Source organism: Somniosus microcephalus, chromosome 32, assembly GCF_052327205.1.
Source record: "Somniosus microcephalus isolate GS21.2 chromosome 32, FLI_Smic_1.0, whole genome shotgun sequence".
Classification (NCBI taxonomy): Eukaryota; Metazoa; Chordata; class Chondrichthyes; order Squaliformes; family Somniosidae; genus Somniosus; species Somniosus microcephalus.
In genome coordinates this window covers 36,176,746-36,194,821 of record NC_141018.1, presented here as the reverse complement: position 1 = coordinate 36,194,821, position 18,076 = coordinate 36,176,746, and the positions used below count along the sequence as shown (strand labels likewise).

The 18,076-nt window shown below is 43.4% G+C and overlaps 1 protein-coding gene across 1 annotated transcript in view; it reads left to right on the top strand.

Annotated features, from left to right (window-relative positions):
• The window catches only part of furina (furin (paired basic amino acid cleaving enzyme) a), a 106,343-nt gene that overhangs the window by 69,539 nt on the left and 18,728 nt on the right, over positions 1-18,076 (top strand). The window contains exons 3-11 of the mRNA XM_085972426.1: positions 3,180-3,275; positions 4,975-5,103; positions 5,923-5,999; positions 7,581-7,669; positions 10,450-10,622; positions 10,965-11,177; positions 13,902-14,002; positions 14,874-14,977; positions 16,213-16,330. Coding sequence (XP_085828552.1) covers positions 3,180-3,275; positions 4,975-5,103; positions 5,923-5,999; positions 7,581-7,669; positions 10,450-10,622; positions 10,965-11,177; positions 13,902-14,002; positions 14,874-14,977; positions 16,213-16,330 — 1,100 coding nt within the window. The remainder of the gene's footprint in view (positions 1-3,179; positions 3,276-4,974; positions 5,104-5,922; positions 6,000-7,580; positions 7,670-10,449; positions 10,623-10,964; positions 11,178-13,901; positions 14,003-14,873; positions 14,978-16,212; positions 16,331-18,076) is intronic.

Here is an 18,076-nt window from a genome sequence, read left to right as displayed (position 1 = left end):
ATTGGGAGGGGTTGAGGGGGGCAGGAAGGAGAGGAAAGGACCCTGATGCCCAGGGCTGAGGTCGGAAACAGAGAAGCGTAGTACAGAGGGGTCAACAATAGCGAGGCAGGGTTCGGCCCAGCTAACTGCAGGATTCAATGCATTTTTGCTCTTGCAAAGGGCCAGCACGCGCACGATGAGCTGAAGGCTGCCTCCTGTGCTGCGAACATGTTTGATTAATCTGAACCAATGAAATGCAAAATGGGTAGATGATGCCATTTCTTTTGCACGGGTGGAATGTAACTTCAGAGTTCAATTCACACTGCCTCTCTCCTCCCTCCTCCAATCCCCAGGCAACTGCTTATTACACAAGACCATGATCAAATGCTATGAGATCTGAGTTGATGGATACCATTGCTTTCTAATTCTGGGGACAGATGCTGGAATTTTGAATTTCACTGCAGCTTAAAATGGATTTACTGTGCCTGATCATTAAAGCATTGAAATTGATTCATTAGGACCTTGAACTCAATTCTATCTATTATGGGAATGAGCTTAGCTATGCAGGAACCATAAGATCAAACTATGTATGGTGCTTTAAATGGGATTACAGTGGGGGGGAAAAAAATGGCATAATATTTGGCTTTTATTAATAGCTGGTTCATTCCACTCGCATGATCCTATCTTATCCAGTCACTGCTGTATTCCAACCCATATCTTCAAATATAATTTCTTCATTCTTTCTGCTTTTGTTGACTTGTATAAATATTTATGGAGCTGAGACTCAGTAACTAGGAGAGAGAAATTTCCATCAGTAACAGATGACCTGGTTTAAGGGATTTCACCTCCCAGTCCAAACCCAGATGGGGGCATGCATTTTTTTTTTTAAAAAGGGGGCTCTGTCCATGTGTGAAACCGGCCCGATCATGCACAACCCTTAACTGTAGCAGCCAAAAACTGCTTTTCATTCCTCAAAATTGCTAGGGCCACCATCAAAAACAGGTGATTATCCAGTTCACAAGACTCTCATCCCCCACCCTCATTCCCACTCTTTCAAATAACATGTTTTTATTTTGACTGCAGTGTACCGAATGCGCTTTGCAGAGAGACGGATGGTTTAGCACTCAAGTGGAGCAGTATATTTGGGCTCCTTACATCCTGACAGCTGGTGCTAAGCAGTTTTATATTTGGGTTGCGTGAGACCGAAGTTTGGGAAACCTGGCAGCAATAGCACATATCTTGTGCAATGTAAAAGCACCTTGGGAGAAGCAAGGTAGGGTGGGGGAGGAGGCAAGTGAGAGTCGTCTGACCTGAGATGGGATTGGCGTTGAGTAATGCAATTGCAGGTACAGGCTCTTCTGTAGCGTGTCATCTGAGTGACGCCACGTGTGACTGGCTGATTTGGATATACAGGAAACTTTCTGCTATCCGGCACCGACTGGACCGAGCTGGTGCCGTTAGATCAAAACTGCTGTAGAAACCAGCGCTAATGTTTAAAACATACGGAGCTCAGAGCTCCATGTGAAGCAACAAACCCTGTTGCTTAGCAACAGCTTCAAAACAGTCGGCGCAACTTGCAAGTGTCTAGCTGAAGCTGTTGCTTAGCTACAGAGACGCTGGCAGAGCCAGGACTGGAGAAAAGAAGCAACGAAAAGAAAAAAAATGATCTGAACCGACTCCTGAATTTTGCTGGTAGATAGAGCTTTCCGGACATTTAACCTCTGGATAAACGAAAGTTTCCTGTAACTGATTTCTATCTGGAATATTGGGATGGAAAACTTATTAATAGTTTAGTTTTATGCAGCACCAGTAAAATGATTTCTATTGTGCGTTTCTCATCAGCTTAAATACTGACTTTTCTGGCAAGGACTACGAGGGAGTCATAGAACAATTGACACTAACATTTGAATGGAGTGTCTTGTACAGAATTGCTGAAAAGAAATGCAAGGATTGGGTAAAGGAGAAAACCCCACTAGGAATAGAACTCCTTAGTGCCAAGGTTGGACTCTAAGGGAGTCGAGGAATATGGGGATCGGGCAGGAAAGTGGAGTTGAGGTCGATGATCAGCCATGATCTTATTAAATGGCAGAGCAGGCTCGAGGGGCCGAATGGCCGACTCCTGCCCCTAATTCTTATGTTATGTAAGTCCCCCCCCCCCCCCCCCCCCCAAAAAAAAACTCCAGCATCTTGAAAAGAATGTTTTTGATCAGATGAAGAACTGTGATTTTGGGCCTTTGCTCTGTCTTAGGTTCTAAGGGTGGCCCATGCGAATGCCTATTAGGACACTCCATGAAAGTCTCAGCCGGGTTCTAAAGTGTTCACTGCCAGTACTGCTAACCTTGTGACCTGGGCTTCTTGGGCTGGCCTCCAAGCAAATCTAACTAACTGTCCACAGATGCCGTTAAGCCCACTTTTGTAGCACGTCATCAGAGTGCTGCCACGTGTGGCTGCTGTGAATTCACCTGATCTTCCTACCTGTCCAATATCGGGGCAGAGATGGAAATCTTGTATTAATTAGTTTACCTTTTACGCAACAGGCAATTGCTCTAAACGTGCAGCGACTTTGTCACAATTGTTCCTTCGGTGAGAATACCACAACATGTAGACAGCCGATCTTCATAATAGCAAAAACCTGAATGGAACGGAAACGTTTCTCCCCGCCCTCGGCTTCACAGTTCATTATATTTATTAAGAAATAATGTAGAGTGAGGAGTGATCGCAGGTAATAATGTCGGGAGGGTTCAGATACCGATAATTTGAGACACTCTTTGTGGTTCGATATTGTCCAAACCCCTCGGTTATGGCCTGGGTGCGCAGCATGCCCAGCTGGTAGCTGTCATTGAGGTCTGGTAGTTATGGCTTAATTGATCCGGCTGACATTGTCTCTCCAGTTAAAATGAATGTCAGCCATTCAATATATGTAGTGATCTGGAAAGGAGCAGATGTAAAATGCTGCGTTTCCATTGGGCCAACAAACTTTGAACCATTTTTATATATTTTTTTTAAATAATGCATTATTTGTAAATTTTTCAGACATGGGTGGAGTGCTTTGAACAGAATGTAAAATCTGCCACCCTTTCCTTCCCCTTCAATTTGTACACTAGATGTGTTTTTAATCTGGTTAAACAGAATTGCTTATCTTTTAGATGAATAGTTTACTGTTACTTTTTCCTAAGATGCAGTTTTATTTTTGTAAATAGGTCAAATGGCTGGAACAGCAAGTAATTAAGAAAAGAACAAAGCGGGATATTTACACAGAACTAAATGACCCCAAATTTTCGCTGCAGTGGTACCTGGTAAGTAGTATTTTTTGCATTATGCGGCACCGGCATGGAAAGATGCAAATTCTCCCCCGTGATTCCAAGGTCCTTTGATCACTATGGTGAAGGATTCCCATACCACGAACTGCAAGGGGGAAGTAAGGAAATCAGCAGACTCTTTTTTAGAAACCGAAAGAGGAATGGGGGTTGTGGAACAAGTTATAATGGAAGAATATTGAAACAAATAGTGCGGATGAGTTTGAGAAGACTATTTGTTAATTTTATGTAACACTGTAGCTGTCTTCAGAGATTTTGTGGACTTTTGTTTATTGGGAAAGTATCCTTTTTACTGTTAAACATCCCAGTGACTAATCTTATAATTAGAGCTAGGCCAGTCAAGTGATGTCAGAACCACTTCTTCACAGAGTAAGGGAAATCTGAAACTCTTTCTCTTTCCTCCCCCCCCCCCCCCCCCCCCCCCCCCAAAACTGTTCAGGCCAGTGGGGGGGGGGGGGGTCAATTGAAAATGTTAAAACTGAGATTTTTGTTGGACAAAAGAATTGAGGGTTACAGAAACAAGGCAGGTAGATGGTAGAGTTAAGATGCAGATCAACCATGATCTAATTGAATGCTGAACAAGCTCAAGGGGCTGAATGGCCTCCTCCTGTTTCTATGTTCCTATGACTGGACCATTGAAGTAGCACAACGTTTGTAGCAATGTGTTTTGCATTACGTTTTTGTCCAGGATTGATGAATCTTGGGAGCTTTGAAGTTCTGAGAAAGCAGCCGTCAGCAACTGCTCTCACACCCCCCCCCCCCCCCTTAAATAATTTAACTATCTCCTTAACCTTGCTCCCAAGTAATTTTTGATCACCTGTATTAGTTAATTCCCCCTTTCCCATATTAATGTGTAATGTACAAAGAACTCAGCAAATCTTGAACTTGTAAATAGTTTTCCTGTTCAGACAGACCCAGCAGGAGTGCATTTGGTTAGGGCTGGTGTGATTTTTAAGCTCTAGATCTGTTTTGTGCACAGTTGGTTAATTGGCTCCATGGGAATTCAGAGATGCATCTTGACATGGTCTAAGAGCACTTTTAGACAAGCCCTGTACAAGTATCCTAGGGTGCTAAATATGTGTCTCTCTTCCTGATTTGCTTTGACCTATATACTGTTTCTGGTGGGTTTTTAACTTGGTTTTTCAGAATCGGTTCATTGTTTGCCCATTAACTTAATTGAAAACCACTACCTGCGTGAGGTAGATTAGGTAATAACAAATGTGACATATTTGTGAGCCATTTCACTTGTAATATGTCCAGGATGGTATCGGCCAGGTTTACGCAGTGTAGTCAGTAATAATTCCACCGATCCACTAAGGAAATAAATCTTGTGCATTTATTAAATTGTCAGTTTGTACATATTCAGTGTTCAGGTTTAAATCGGCTGTGTTGTACCACCTAATGTGGATAATAAAACAGCACACCGTGCTCAAGTGCTCACATTCCAGATAAATCATCAACTACTTTATTTATATAGCACCTTTCGCATAAAATGTCCTAAGGAACTTTTCAAAGAAATCTGAGGACCCTCAGCAAGAAATGGGAGCAAAGTTAGAGGAGAAGGCAAAGGCAAAAGGGATGTTAATTTAACAGTCAATTTGAAGCTGGGATTAAAACTTCAAACTGTTGTGAAGTAAAGCAGGGCAGCTGACTGTTGCTATGTTTTTCTATTTTCTAGCATAACACGAATCACCATGACCTGAATGTGCAAGATGCCTGGAAGCAGGGTTATACTGGGAAAGGTGTTGTAGTCTCTATTCTGGATGATGGAATTGAGAAGAATCATCCAGACCTGGCAGTTAATTATGTAAGTAGATCTATTTATTATATTTTCAGGCTGGTACCAGAGACTCAAACTAACAATAGCTACCCTAATCCTGCGAAAAAGGAATGCTAATTAACAAGACTTCTGGTTTTCAGGGGGAAAAATGGAATTGTGTAATGTCCCCCAAAATACTGAGGGGAAAAAAATCATAGAATCCCATGTGATAAAAGCTGAGTTTAACTTGTTCACAATAAACAGTGAATAATTCTGCAATGCATAACCCTACCCGCTCACTGCCAAAAAATATCAGCTCAAAGCTTGCGTGGGTCGTTTGGCTCTCCAGAAATTCTGATGCTAAGATCCTCTTCACATTTAATGGAGCTGCTCCAGGACAGTGCACGTCTGTGATATCCAAGCAGCTCAGCAGGGTGAAGGAGATTCAGCCTGCTCCGTCTACATTGAGGCAAATATTTCACTTTTAAAGTTGATGTCCAATTTCATGATGAAGCAAACATAGTTAGTACATTGAATAAAAATACTCTCCTTTCTCTATGCCCTGATTTTCCCCCTCCCCTTTAGTATGAAAAACTCTAGTGATGCATTATTGACTTCCGGACCTGGGGGAAGGGGGTGTAGACGAAAGATGAGTTTAAAAAGCAGTGTTGTCTGATATTTAAGTCTGCTTGACTACCTTTCACCGGTCTCTGCTCCGTTGGTATCACTGAGCATTCAGTAATTTTGACAGCGTGCTAGCAGGAGTCGACCAAGATCCGATCCTTTGTTCTTGCTGGGGGGCACTGTTTGGCGATACATAGGGAAGAGGAAACTAAAGCAGCGTTTTCTTTTCCTTTCCTATTCCAGGATCCAGGTGCCAGTTACGATGTGAACAATAATGACCCTGATCCTCAGCCTCGTTACACACAGCTCAATGACAACCGGTAGGTCACTGCAGTGAAAGACCTGCTGCAGGGTGAATCTAGGGGTTTTTAAATGATTTTACTTCAGCAGGTGACCGCATCTCAATATCAGTGGTTTTCAGGTGTTTCCCTGTGGGGGGACCCCTGGGAACCCCTGTCCTAATTTCCAAAGGACTGCTGGCTATCCACAGGAAAACTGTTATCATTTCTTTAGGAAGGACGTGAAGGCTTTGGAGAGGGTACAGTAGAGATTTACTAGAATGGTTCCAGGGATGAGGGATTACAGTTATGTGGAAAAGCTGGAGTTCTCCTTACAGCAGAGAAGGCCAAGAGGAGATTTGATAGAGGGGTTTAAAATCATGAAGGGTTTAGATAGAGTAAATAAAGAGAAACTGTTTCCAATGGCTGAAGGCTCGATAACCAGAGGGCACAGATTTAAGGTGATTGGCAAAAGAACCAGAGGCGACATGAGGAAAAACTTTTTCATGCACTGAGTGGTTAGGATTTGGAATGCGCTGCCTGATAGGGCGGTGGATACAGATTCAACAGTAGCCTTCAAAAGGGAATTGGATAAATACTTGAAGGAGAAAAAAATGCAGGGATATGGGGAAAGAGCGGGGAGTGGGACTGACTGGATTGCTCTTCGAAAGAGCCGGCGCTGACTCGATGGGCCGAATGGTCTCCTTCTGTGCTGTACTATTCTGATTACGAAAAAACTGTTGGTGTATAGCAACAGAATTAACGTGCTAATAAGTCAACACATATAGACAAATACAGGAATCTGGTGACCGTATTAGATCTGTAGGATCCAGACCCCTAGTGTAAATGACCTGAATTTCAGGTCATCCCTGGCACCACTTTCAAGGATCCCGAGGGCTACTGTAAGGAAAAGGCAAGGAGAGCAGCATTTGTTGGTCGGGGGTCTCTGCTCGAGTACCAATCTCCTGGCACTTAACAGCAACATGTAAGCAGCATTAGGAAAGTAGGACAATTCAATGTAGAAAATAAACTGACTTCTGAAAAGAAAGCTAATGAGATTTGCCTTGTTTTGTCTTAATTGGTACTTGTCCAGAAGGACCTTACTATTAGGCAACAGTGAATTAGTGTTGTCACTGGAATTTCAGTAAAACTCTTAATGGTGGGTGTGTGAAATTCTCTCTCAAAATGAAAAGCACCAAACAGTGCAATTATAGATTCTGTCCTTCCAGCATGGGTTGTCTGGACGGAGCATTTTGGTAACACTGGGATTAAGTTCCACTGATTGCAAGTTTATCGCTGCTGCTTGCAGACCTGACGATGCGTAACAAACTTGGTAACAGAGGGATTCAAACCCAGGTGAGGGCAACTCTGATAAATTGTTCTGCCCTCCCCACCACATCGGTGCAATGAGGTTTCACTGGCATTGATTATTGCAGGGGGATCCCTGGGGGTTGCTCCACATTTCAGCTGATGGCGCCTGTGTAAAGGCACTGTACGGAGATGGGAGTGAAAGGGATAGGAGAAGGCGGGGATGTGAAAATGCATTTATAAAATAAATTGTTTGTGTAATAGCTTGAACAATGAATGATATGTCGTGTTCTTGTGTTTGCCATTTCTTCACAGACATGGGACACGGTGTGCTGGTGAGGTGGCAGCTGCTGCCAACAATGGGATTTGTGGTGTGGGGGTGGCATACAATGCCAGAATTGGAGGTATGTATCAACTGTGTTTAATTCTTCTCTTTCTACCCCCATCCCCAACCTCTCCTGAAGACACTTATTCTTGCTGGGATATGATTCTATTAGTGGTGAAAGCCCAACTGGCCATTTATTAACTAACGCTGGCAGACTATTTGGGGCATCATTGCTAGATCCGATCCCGTTCAGCGTCTCCGCAATCAGAAGCAAGAGCCCTGGATGAAATTTATTTATTTTTTAAATCTGCCTGCCACACACACTAGCCTAAAGTCGGTGAGGTCAATTGTAAAGACCGAGTCCTGACTGAGATCCACCAACTCGGCACCAGGGAACTTGCTGGCCTGTGTGGCTCTATCACGGGGAAGTGCATTTACCTGCTAAGCCCGTGGGGGTTATAGGTTTGTTCTATTAGATGCTTTTTAGTGTTTGAGAGAATCTGGCGTGCACCGAGACTAAAGAGGATGCAGTGTGTAGACCATTGAGATTATTCTCGTTTTTGTAAGTACCACACTGGATAAATCAGTGTGAGTGTAATTATTTCCCCCCCCCCCCACTGCCTCCAGTAATGTTTCTTATGTGACAGGCCATTCCTTATGTTTAGTGTGAAGTTTTGTGCCTTCAGTTGCCTGGGCCCAAAGCTTTGGAATTCCCTGCCTAAACCTCTCGCCTCTCCACCTCTCTTTCCTCCTTTAAGACGTTCCTTAAAACCTTCCTCTTTGACCAAGCTTTTGGTCACCTGCCCTAATTTCTCGTTAGGTGGCTCGGTGTCACATTTTTTGTCCTTATAATACTCTTGTGCAGTGCCTTGGGACATTTTACTATGTTAAAGGCGCTATATAAATACAAATTGTTGTTTTATTTATGTACTGCCTTGCTTTTACTTATCTCCGCAACAAAAAAACGCCGTAGCAAGGAATATCATCTCCCGAAACATGCATGTTTTGAGCCCCACTGCAATGAATTTCTCACCTGGGCCATGTTGAGTGGGAAGCATTGAGCTAAAGGAATTAGATGAGAGTCTTTACTGCCCAACTACAAGGGGTATTGGTGGCCTGGAGCAGTGTGGAGTCCTCACCATCTTGGTTGCACCAAGGTCAAGTGGACAGAAAAAGGGAATAAACAAGGGGGGGGTGGTGGGTGCAGAACTTGCCCAAAATATCCCCATTTAAAATGATACAGAATGTTAACTCTTCATGGCAGTTACATGTAGGCTGCTGTACAAGCCTAAAGTTCATGTGTTTGTACAGCAGCATGTGTGTTACTGCTGTGAATTATCAACTGGTAGGCAGCAAGATTGCCTTTCAGTTGCTAGCAAACCGGTTTGATGAGGATGTAAAGCCTTTTTACTAGCTGATGCCAATGGTAATTGTAGAAGTTTTGTAAGGCATCTGAGGAATAAAATGCAGTGCCCTATTTTCCGACCATGAGTCTGTTTAGTATTATCTGCAACTGCAATTAGTTTAATCGAAAACACCAGAATACACGTTGGAATATTAAAGCGCTGTATCTACTTTCAGTTTGCATTTTCCCTCCCTTCCCCTCCTTGCTGGGGTCAGTACCTCAGGCACCAGTCTGCCTCTGGAATATTGCCCAAATGGTGGCTGTTTAGGTGTGAGCCTTGTTAGTGAGTGTCAACATGCTACTTAACCATGAAGGGCAATACAGTTCAGTCCAATCTTTACACGGCACTTCCAACAGGAAAGTGGATATCACCCAGGGGCGAAAATGGTGGTCAATTTTTTAAAAACAATTCTTTGTCCTCTTTTTTTTCGCTCTCTTCTCTTTTTCCCCCCCCCCCCCCCCCCCCCCGGGTTGGCGATATTAGCGGTCAAACGCTTGTGTTTGTAATACACTCTTTTGTCCACTATTTTAATATAGACATCAACCAGTTTATTTTAAAAGTTAACTCCTCCACTGAACTTGTGGATAACGGAATATGGTGCATGCTAATAGCAACAGTCATTTTTAGACTTGAGTGCTTCAAAGATGGGGACCAATGGGTTGGGGGGGGGGGGGGGGGAGACGTGATGAGATACACTGACTCTGGATGGCAGGGGTCTGATGGGTTGAATGACCTTTTCTTGCACTGGACTTCCTTCCCCAAACCCCTCCGCTTCTCTACCTCTCTTCCTTTTAAGAAGCTCCTTAAAACCGACCTCTTTGACCAAGCCTGCCCTAATATCTCCTCATGTGGCTCGGTGTCAGATTTCATTTGATAATCGCTCCTGTGAAGCGTCTTGGGGCATTTTTACTACGTTGAATGCGCTATATAAATGCAAGTAGTTGTTGTTGACTGCTCCCAAACCATGCTTTCTCTCCAGCTACTTGCTGACTCGGCTCATGGCCGACTGTTTACTGTTTGTTCGACCGGGTATGAAATCTCAGGCCGTCATAGGTTTATGTTACTCTTAAAATGACTTTTAAAAAACACCGAGCCGTTTAAATTTAATCGGACGTACTTGCTTAAAGCACTTCCCTCTGCATCACTACTGCTTTTTACGATTGATCACATTCCTCACGTGCACAGAGTGCTGGCAGGCTCTTCGCCAGTGGAGGCTGCCATCCCCAGCCTCATCACACACTATTTTTACATGTGTGTTTCCAGCAGGAATTCCAGGATAATAGAAGAGCAGAAATTCTAGTTTCTCTCTTCCCTCTCCCTTTTATGTATTCTGTTCTGTAGCACCCCTTCCCCTCTGATAGTTTGTCAACTAAGTTTTGAACCTGGGACTTTCTTATGGTTCGTTCTGGGCTGTCCAACCATTTTAACTTGTGTGTTTTTTTGGATTCTGTAGGCGTGCGAATGCTGGATGGAGAGGTGACTGATGCCGTGGAAGCTCAGTCCCTCAGTATGTACCCTCAGCACATTGACATCTACAGTGCCAGCTGGGGTCCAGAAGATGATGGGAAGACAGTGGATGGACCTGCTAAACTCGCACAGGCAGCATTCTATAAAGGCATTTCTCAGGTAAAGTAAATATTACTTGTGCAGGATATGTTATGTACAGTGGAATATGCATTTCTGTGGAGCATAAACACGAACATAGACTTAACTCTGTTTCTCTCTCCACGGATGCTGCCTGGCCTGCTGAGTGTTTCCAGCTGTTGTTACTAACAGACTTGTTTGGCCAAAAGGCCTGTTTCTATACTGTAAATTCTATGCAAGTAGTTTGATTGCAAAAAGCATTTCTGAAAACGTGCACAATTTTGTAGCCCAAATTTATATTTGGATAATTTTTGTTCAACAACAGTACAAGATTGGACTTCACAAGGTGTACGGTCATGACTTGTTTTGGTTAAATATTTGCAGGGACGTGGTCGTCTGGGCTCGATATTCGTGTGGGCCTCTGGGAATGGTGGCCGGGAGCGCGACAGCTGTAACTGTGACGGATACACAAACAGTATTTACACCCTTTCAATCAGCAGCACAACTCAAAATGGGAATGTGCCGTGGTACAGTGAGGCATGCTCCTCAACACTTGCTACTACGTACAGCAGTGGAGGTCAATTTGAAAAACAGATTGTAAGTAGCTGTTACTCCATGTTAAAGTTTTATTGTTGCCCAAAGTTCTAAACTCTTTTTGTTGGATGCCTGCTTTCAGTTATAGATGCAATAACGTTGAAATAATCAGTGCCCGTTTTCAAAATGTTGCATTATAAAACTTTATTTTTTTAATTGGGTAAAAGCCTAATAATGTTGCCTGAATATTTTTTTCACATGCAGGTTTTACTTTACATTACACAAGTGGCTATTAAGCAAATTCCGTCACGGCGTTTAACAGATTACTTGCCTCTTAAGAATATTAAAGGGCACGCAGTGAGACCAGGGAAAAACTGGATTGGAATAGACAGCTGAGTGAAGCTGGTAGTGGAACAAGCACGATAGCCCTAATGGTTTCCTTTCTGTGCTTAAATTCTATGGTTGTATTCTATGAAATCTACTGTGTGGTGCATCCTAAGGTTGGATAATCACCGCCAGTTAGCCCATCTCAGCCAGGGGTAGGAAAGAGAAACGAGTGCAATTACATTTGAACTGGTAGTAATGGACAAGGTTAGGTGTAGTACTGTAATGTTTTAGGAAAAGATCATTTGGGCTTTGTAACCTACCCATTCAAACCTCCCATTAGTTTCCTTACTATTATCCTGTAACTAATGCATGTTTTTAAACCCTGCCATGGTTCTCTACCACCACCCTTGCTGGTAATCTGTTCCACAATTCTATCACCCTTTTATTTAAAGAAAAAGCCTAAATTTCCTGTTTTTATTTTGACACGCTGAACTTTAAACACTGTTGCCTAGTCCTTGAATCCTGTTGCCTAGTCCTTGAATCCTGTGCCTAACAGCAGTACCTTCCTGGATGAGATTCTCCACACCTATGAATATCTTGCACCTCTGTCAAGTCCTCCCTCTTATCCTGCTGTTCAGAGTGAAGTCCCAGCTAGGCGATCTTCTCTGCTAACTCATCCCCCCCCCTGGAATTCAGGAATTGGTGCTCCTGGACTCTCTCCAATAACGCTACATATTCCCTGCAATATGGAGACCAAAACCAAATGCAGTTCTCCAGACGCTGCCCTACCAAGGCCAGCTACAACATTTTTTAAGACATAGAAGTCACACTCTTAGTTATCTGTACACCCCAACAATTTAGTTATCTAATACAAAAGCAAAATACTGTGGATGCTGAAAATCTGAAATAAAAACAGAAAATGCTGGAAATACTCAGCAGGTCAGACAGCATCTGTGGAGAGAGAAACAGAGTTAACGTTTCAGAACTAGTTATCTATACACCCAACAATTTAATTGTTTTCTTTGCTGCCTGTGAACACTGAACCACCTTTTTTAAACATGTCCACTGAAATCTCCAGATCTCTTTCCTGCTTCATTACCTCAAGCATGCTGCCATGTAATATGAATCGACATGCTTGCTTCTTTTATCTGTACTCAGGGTATGGGGTAGTTGAAGGTTTTTATCTCGCCAGCATTCATTTTGACAATAGAAGCATGCAGCAGCCGTGAGTCAGACTGCTTCGATTTCTCGAAGAAAGAGGAATTGTTTCTGATGACTCATCTGTTTTTTGCTTCTCCTTAACTGGTAATTTAATAAGAGGCTTTTGTGTATTTAAGCAGTCTACAATTGTGTTCAAGCAACTTCAATCATGTCTCATCCTTCTGTTTTAAGTTTCAGTTGATTTTTCTGAAAACCCTTTGCGTGACTTGTTATTGACCTGCTGTTCAATCCTGAAAGTGTGAAGAGTTTTGTTTTGCTTGAAAAGATGGAGTTCTCTTTTCAAATTTCCACTGACCATTGTCCCAATGCCCAGTGTATAAAGGCTCCTTCCAATGTAGTAACAATGCTTTCACAGACTAGGAGGTCATTTCAGATCAAACCTTGTTTGATCTCCAGTCTCTGAGTTAAAATATGAAATGGGCAGCAGTTAAGATGCTACAATGGGTCTTCGGGTCTCTTACGGAGGTAAAAATCGGCCAGGATTCCCACTCCTGGTTGCTGTCAGGTGACTTGTGCTGATGTCCGGTGAAAACAGCATCCGGTTTGGTTGCAATACATATCACGGTCAAATAGGCTGTTGACACTCTGTTTTGAGCTGGTGTGTGTAAAATGGCCACCTGAGGATGACCAGTAACTGTGATTCCTTGCCCAGCTAGAATCGGTGTCCTCTAGGAAGGGAGACAATCACAAGCACATTTTTTTTTATTTTGGATATGCAATAAGGCAAGTTTCCAACAAATGAGACACAGTCACAGTGGTGCTATCCCATTAAAAGCTGTGGTGGCTGCAGAACGAGAGCACTTTGATCTCTTTCCCACCCCATCCTGTGTAAGCCTCTGGTGTGTTGCTAATTAATACCAGCTGGTGTGCAACAACTGTCTGACCAGCCCTCGGTACAAACTGCCTTTAGTTTTGGGTCATCTAGATAGACTTGAATGTTGGAGCAGGGAGGACACTGTATAAACCAAGTATAAGTGCTATATCATGCATTTTTGAGAGTGTTCCCATGATCACAGCAAGCATATCTGGTCTGAAACAAAAAAGACGATTTAATGTTTCTGATTGAGACCCTTTGTCAGAGCTAATGCTGACGGACCTGTTGTGCATTTCCAGCAGTGTGTGTGTTTTATTTCAGACTCCTAGCACTTGGTGGCGGTTTGTAGCACCTGATTGAGATACTTGCATGTCTTGGTTGCTCGTATGCCTCGTAACAACAGTTGCTTTTATTTCTGTTTTTAGGTTACCACTGATCTCAGACAGAAATGTACAGAGTCGCACACCGGAACCTCTGCCTCCGCTCCTCTTGCTGCCGGAATCATTGCCCTCGCACTGGAGGCAAAGTATGCATCACAGTCTAACAACTCGCAGCTGTTAGCATAATGCTTGCGTGACACCGTGCTAGTTAAGGATCTAATAAATACAGTATTTAAATTGTAGCCATTTTCTGTCAAAACTGTCAGTTTTTAAAATTGTGTGACTTAATTGTCAAAATATGAGCTGCAATAATTATGTCCCCCATAATTTTCTTCCCTCCTGTCCTAGAGGTGCTTGGATCTTGCTGGGACATACTTCTGTGGGTATCACTCAAATGGTCATTCTTCACATAAGCCTAGACTCAGGGTGTTGGCAGGCTATTGGACTGCGAAAGCATCAGTTGAGGTGAATTCTGCCTCTGACTTGCACATTTTTCAGCAGAGGTCACTGGATACTCATTAGGAGTCAGATCCCTGGCTGTTTTGTCTTCCCTCCCCTGATTTCTCGCCCCCGGCCCCATAAGCTTACAGGAGCTCTGGCCAATGGTGGCAACCCAACTATTTCCAGGATTACCTTGTCTGTAACCTCCGAACAGACTGAAGATCAAACCTGGCACCTTTTGATCTAAATTTCTCAGTACCGCACCACACGGTGCATTTACCCACTGAGCTATGGGGAGGACTTAAGTTTGAATTTCTGCAGATGTGATTTTGTACAAGATCAGTGTCGGTGCAGATAAAGATGAGCAGAAATGCAGTGTAGCTTGAGGAAGGTCTATACTGGACCCAATTAAGTAAAAACGAATCTGCATTGGTTTTGCTGTCCTTTGCCATTTAAGTCATTTTTTTTAAAATCTGAAATCGAAGCATGATTATGTTGAAAATTGCATGCCATGTAACTAGTGATGCTGAAAATCTCATACCATTTATTAAATATTTTTTTTCTTTCCTTCCCTAGTAAAAACCTGACCTGGCGAGACATGCAGCACCTTGTAGTACGGACATCCAAACCGTCCCACCTCTCCACTAACGACTGGATTACAAATGGTGTCGGCCGCAAAGGTAACGACAGCAACTGTTTGATTTGTCTGCCTGCATCTCGTGTTGAGACTCATCTGGAAATCAAAGAAAAATGAGGGGCAAAGGAAAATGCCATTCAGCTGATCGAAGCTTATCCCTGTGGTCCCCTAACTCTCCTATCACAGCATCCAGCTGTAACTTGTACAACTCCCAGCATTTTTGCCTCTATTATTAAGCCTGGCAGGTTATTGCATATACTTGTCAATGAGTAATGAAGTTCTTCCTGATCCCTGTTTGAAATTAATGAAAAGAAAATGTCAATGTTTGTTCACTAGTTCTATTTTCCTGGCTTAATTTGAATAAATTTTCTGCTTTTACTGCTTAATCTATATTTTGATGAGGTTGTCCATAACTGCCTTCTCTGTAGTCTATAGAATTTAATCTTGTGTAATCTTTTCTCCACTCAATGCCTTATAATTGTGGTTTGCTGAGACCTGTACATCTTTTTGTTAGCATGTTGATGAGAACCCTATAGGTTCGGTGAATGCTTTTTGCATGCTCTGTGGATGTTGGGCGACCTTGCCTCCATATAATATTGTATTGATTTTGTATAAACTCTGGAATTCCCACCCCAAACCTCTCCGCCTCTCTCTCCTTTTTAAGAGGCTCTTCAGAACCTACCTCTTTGACCAGGCTTTTGGTCACCTGTCCTAATGTCTACTTCTGCAGCTCGGTGTCAAATTTTGTTAGGTGATCGCTCCAGTGAAGGACCCAGGGACATTTTGACTAAGTTAAAGGTGCTATATAAATGCAAATAGTTGTTGTATTACCTTCACTCACTGGAGACCGAGAGAAAGCCAAAGCATCTGAACAAAATGGCAGTTAGAACAAACCTGTTGGGTTTTTTTTCTACTGCATAAATTAGGATGTCGCAGACAGAATGAGAGATTTGATGGGTGTCCTGTCCTTTACCTGCTAACCCTTCAGCATTTTCCACTCCTTTACCAGTGCTGGAGACAAAATTTCAACTTGAATCCTTTCGAATTGTCAGACAATAAAGGGTAGATATATTTAGGACTGATTTTTCTCTTTACTCTCCTATCCTGTTTTTCTTTTTTCCCCTCTGTTTGCTCCCACCCCCCTCCTCCAGCTGCTTTGCAGTTGTGCTATGGATCGTGTTCAAAGTATTACAAAAGGCCTGAAACAATCTTGTTGTCAAAAACAGACCGGAATATTGCCACGATCTGTTACTGAGCTATTTCCTCCTTCTCTTCCAGTCAGTCACTCCTATGGGTATGGGCTACTTGATGCTGGAGCTATGGTTGCATTAGCTAAGAACTGGACAAGCTTTGGAGATCAGCGGAAATGTGTCATTGTTATCACCTCTGAGCCAAAGTAAGTGAAGCTTCTTTGGTCAGGATTTCTCTTGTAAATTTGCAGGCAGAGTTCTGCCATAATTTGACATTATTTGTCTTTATCTTCATTGTTCATCCTTATCTTCATTGTTCCTATCCGTATGGATTGCAATGTGTCTAAAATGGGATGTTTGTGAATAAATTTCCACTGATTTACATGAACGATTCTTCCCCTCCCTTTTCCACCAGTTTTCTCCCTCTTTTGGGGCGGGGGGGGGCGGTTTCCCTCGTGCTGGGGGGGGGCGGTTTCCCTCGTGCTGGGCGGGGGGGGTCGGTTTCCCTCGTGCTGGCGGGGGGGGAGGGGGGGAGGGTTTCCCTCGGGGTGGGGGGGGGGCCTGTTTCCCTCGTGCTGGGGGTCCCCCAGTACTTCGGCCTAGTGGCTACCCACCTGTCAAACTTGACAGTAAGTTTCAATGAGGTATTCGATCTTGGAGGATGTCCCAGCCATGCCCAATCCTGTCCTCGCCTGATGTCTACACACACACTTTCCATCAGGGCTGCAGGATAGCAACCAAGCGCAAGAACTCTGATTCCCCTCCCTAAACCTGTGGTGGTGAGATCAGTTGCGCCCCAACTACAGGCCCAGTTGAGTTAAATCATTTCAGCTCGGATTAAGGATCAAACTTGATGTGCAGGAATCAGCTACTCGCTACCATAACCAGAAGAGCTATGAGGAAAAGCTTTGAAAACCTGCTTTGTGTCTGATTTAATAACGGGTGCACACTGTTATCCATCTTTAATTTTTTGTTATTTAAATCCCAGGGTTCAAAGTTTTCCCAGTGGCACTGTTGGTAAAGACACTGCTTCGTATGATAATGAGCCATTTTTGATCCCTGACCTACGTTAGCCAATCTTATCTGGGCTGGCATATTTGACCTTGGTGTTTGCAGCCTAGAAAAGCAAACATTTCCCATTCTGCTCCTGATTGCTACCGTGTCATGACATGACTTGACTGCTGTTCCCCCTCCCCCATCCCTCAGTGGTCAAGTAGCTCATCAACACTTACTGTCCAGGCTCACGTGTCGAAAGGATATTTGGTCAGAATACTGACCATCCATAAGAAGTACCGTCCCTCTTCCCATGTGAGAGATCAGTTCTGTTCACTGTTGTGTAACTTTGATTCACAGCATCAACAGTTTAAATCTAGGTTTGTCTTTCTCGAGCCTAGATTGGTTAAAATCAAACCGTATTTATCTCTGGCATCAAATTAATTAAACCGTTCAGCTGAGCAGTCTTTGGTCATTGGGTGTGTAGTTGAGTTATTTATTGAATATTCTTCGTATTAAATTGCCTGCTGTCATTGAACTAGCCATTTTAAAGGCTAAAGCAGCGATGTCTCTGAACCAGAGATGATTTCTAGCTTTGCAGATTCTAAGTTGCTGTAGAATTGCTACTGTAGCCTTCACCAAAAGTTTTTTTTTTTTTTAAACTAGATTTTATTTCCCCCCTCCCCAAAAGTTTCTCATCGATTCATAACTGGCAGCACCTTGTTTATATTGTCGTGCTGTGAATCTGGTCCCACAGACCCCTCCATGCATGCACACGGCTCAGTTCTGGGCTGGAAAGAGTGCAAGGGGGAGTGTTGGCACGCTCAAAACGAGTTCTTGAAGTGCCGGTGGCTCCGACATACCCCCTGAGCAGTTTAGAAACTAGGCTGGACGCTGCACTGGAGTCGTGCCCCATGCAATGTGCAGTCGAAGCTGTGTGAGACGAGACGGGCCGCTCC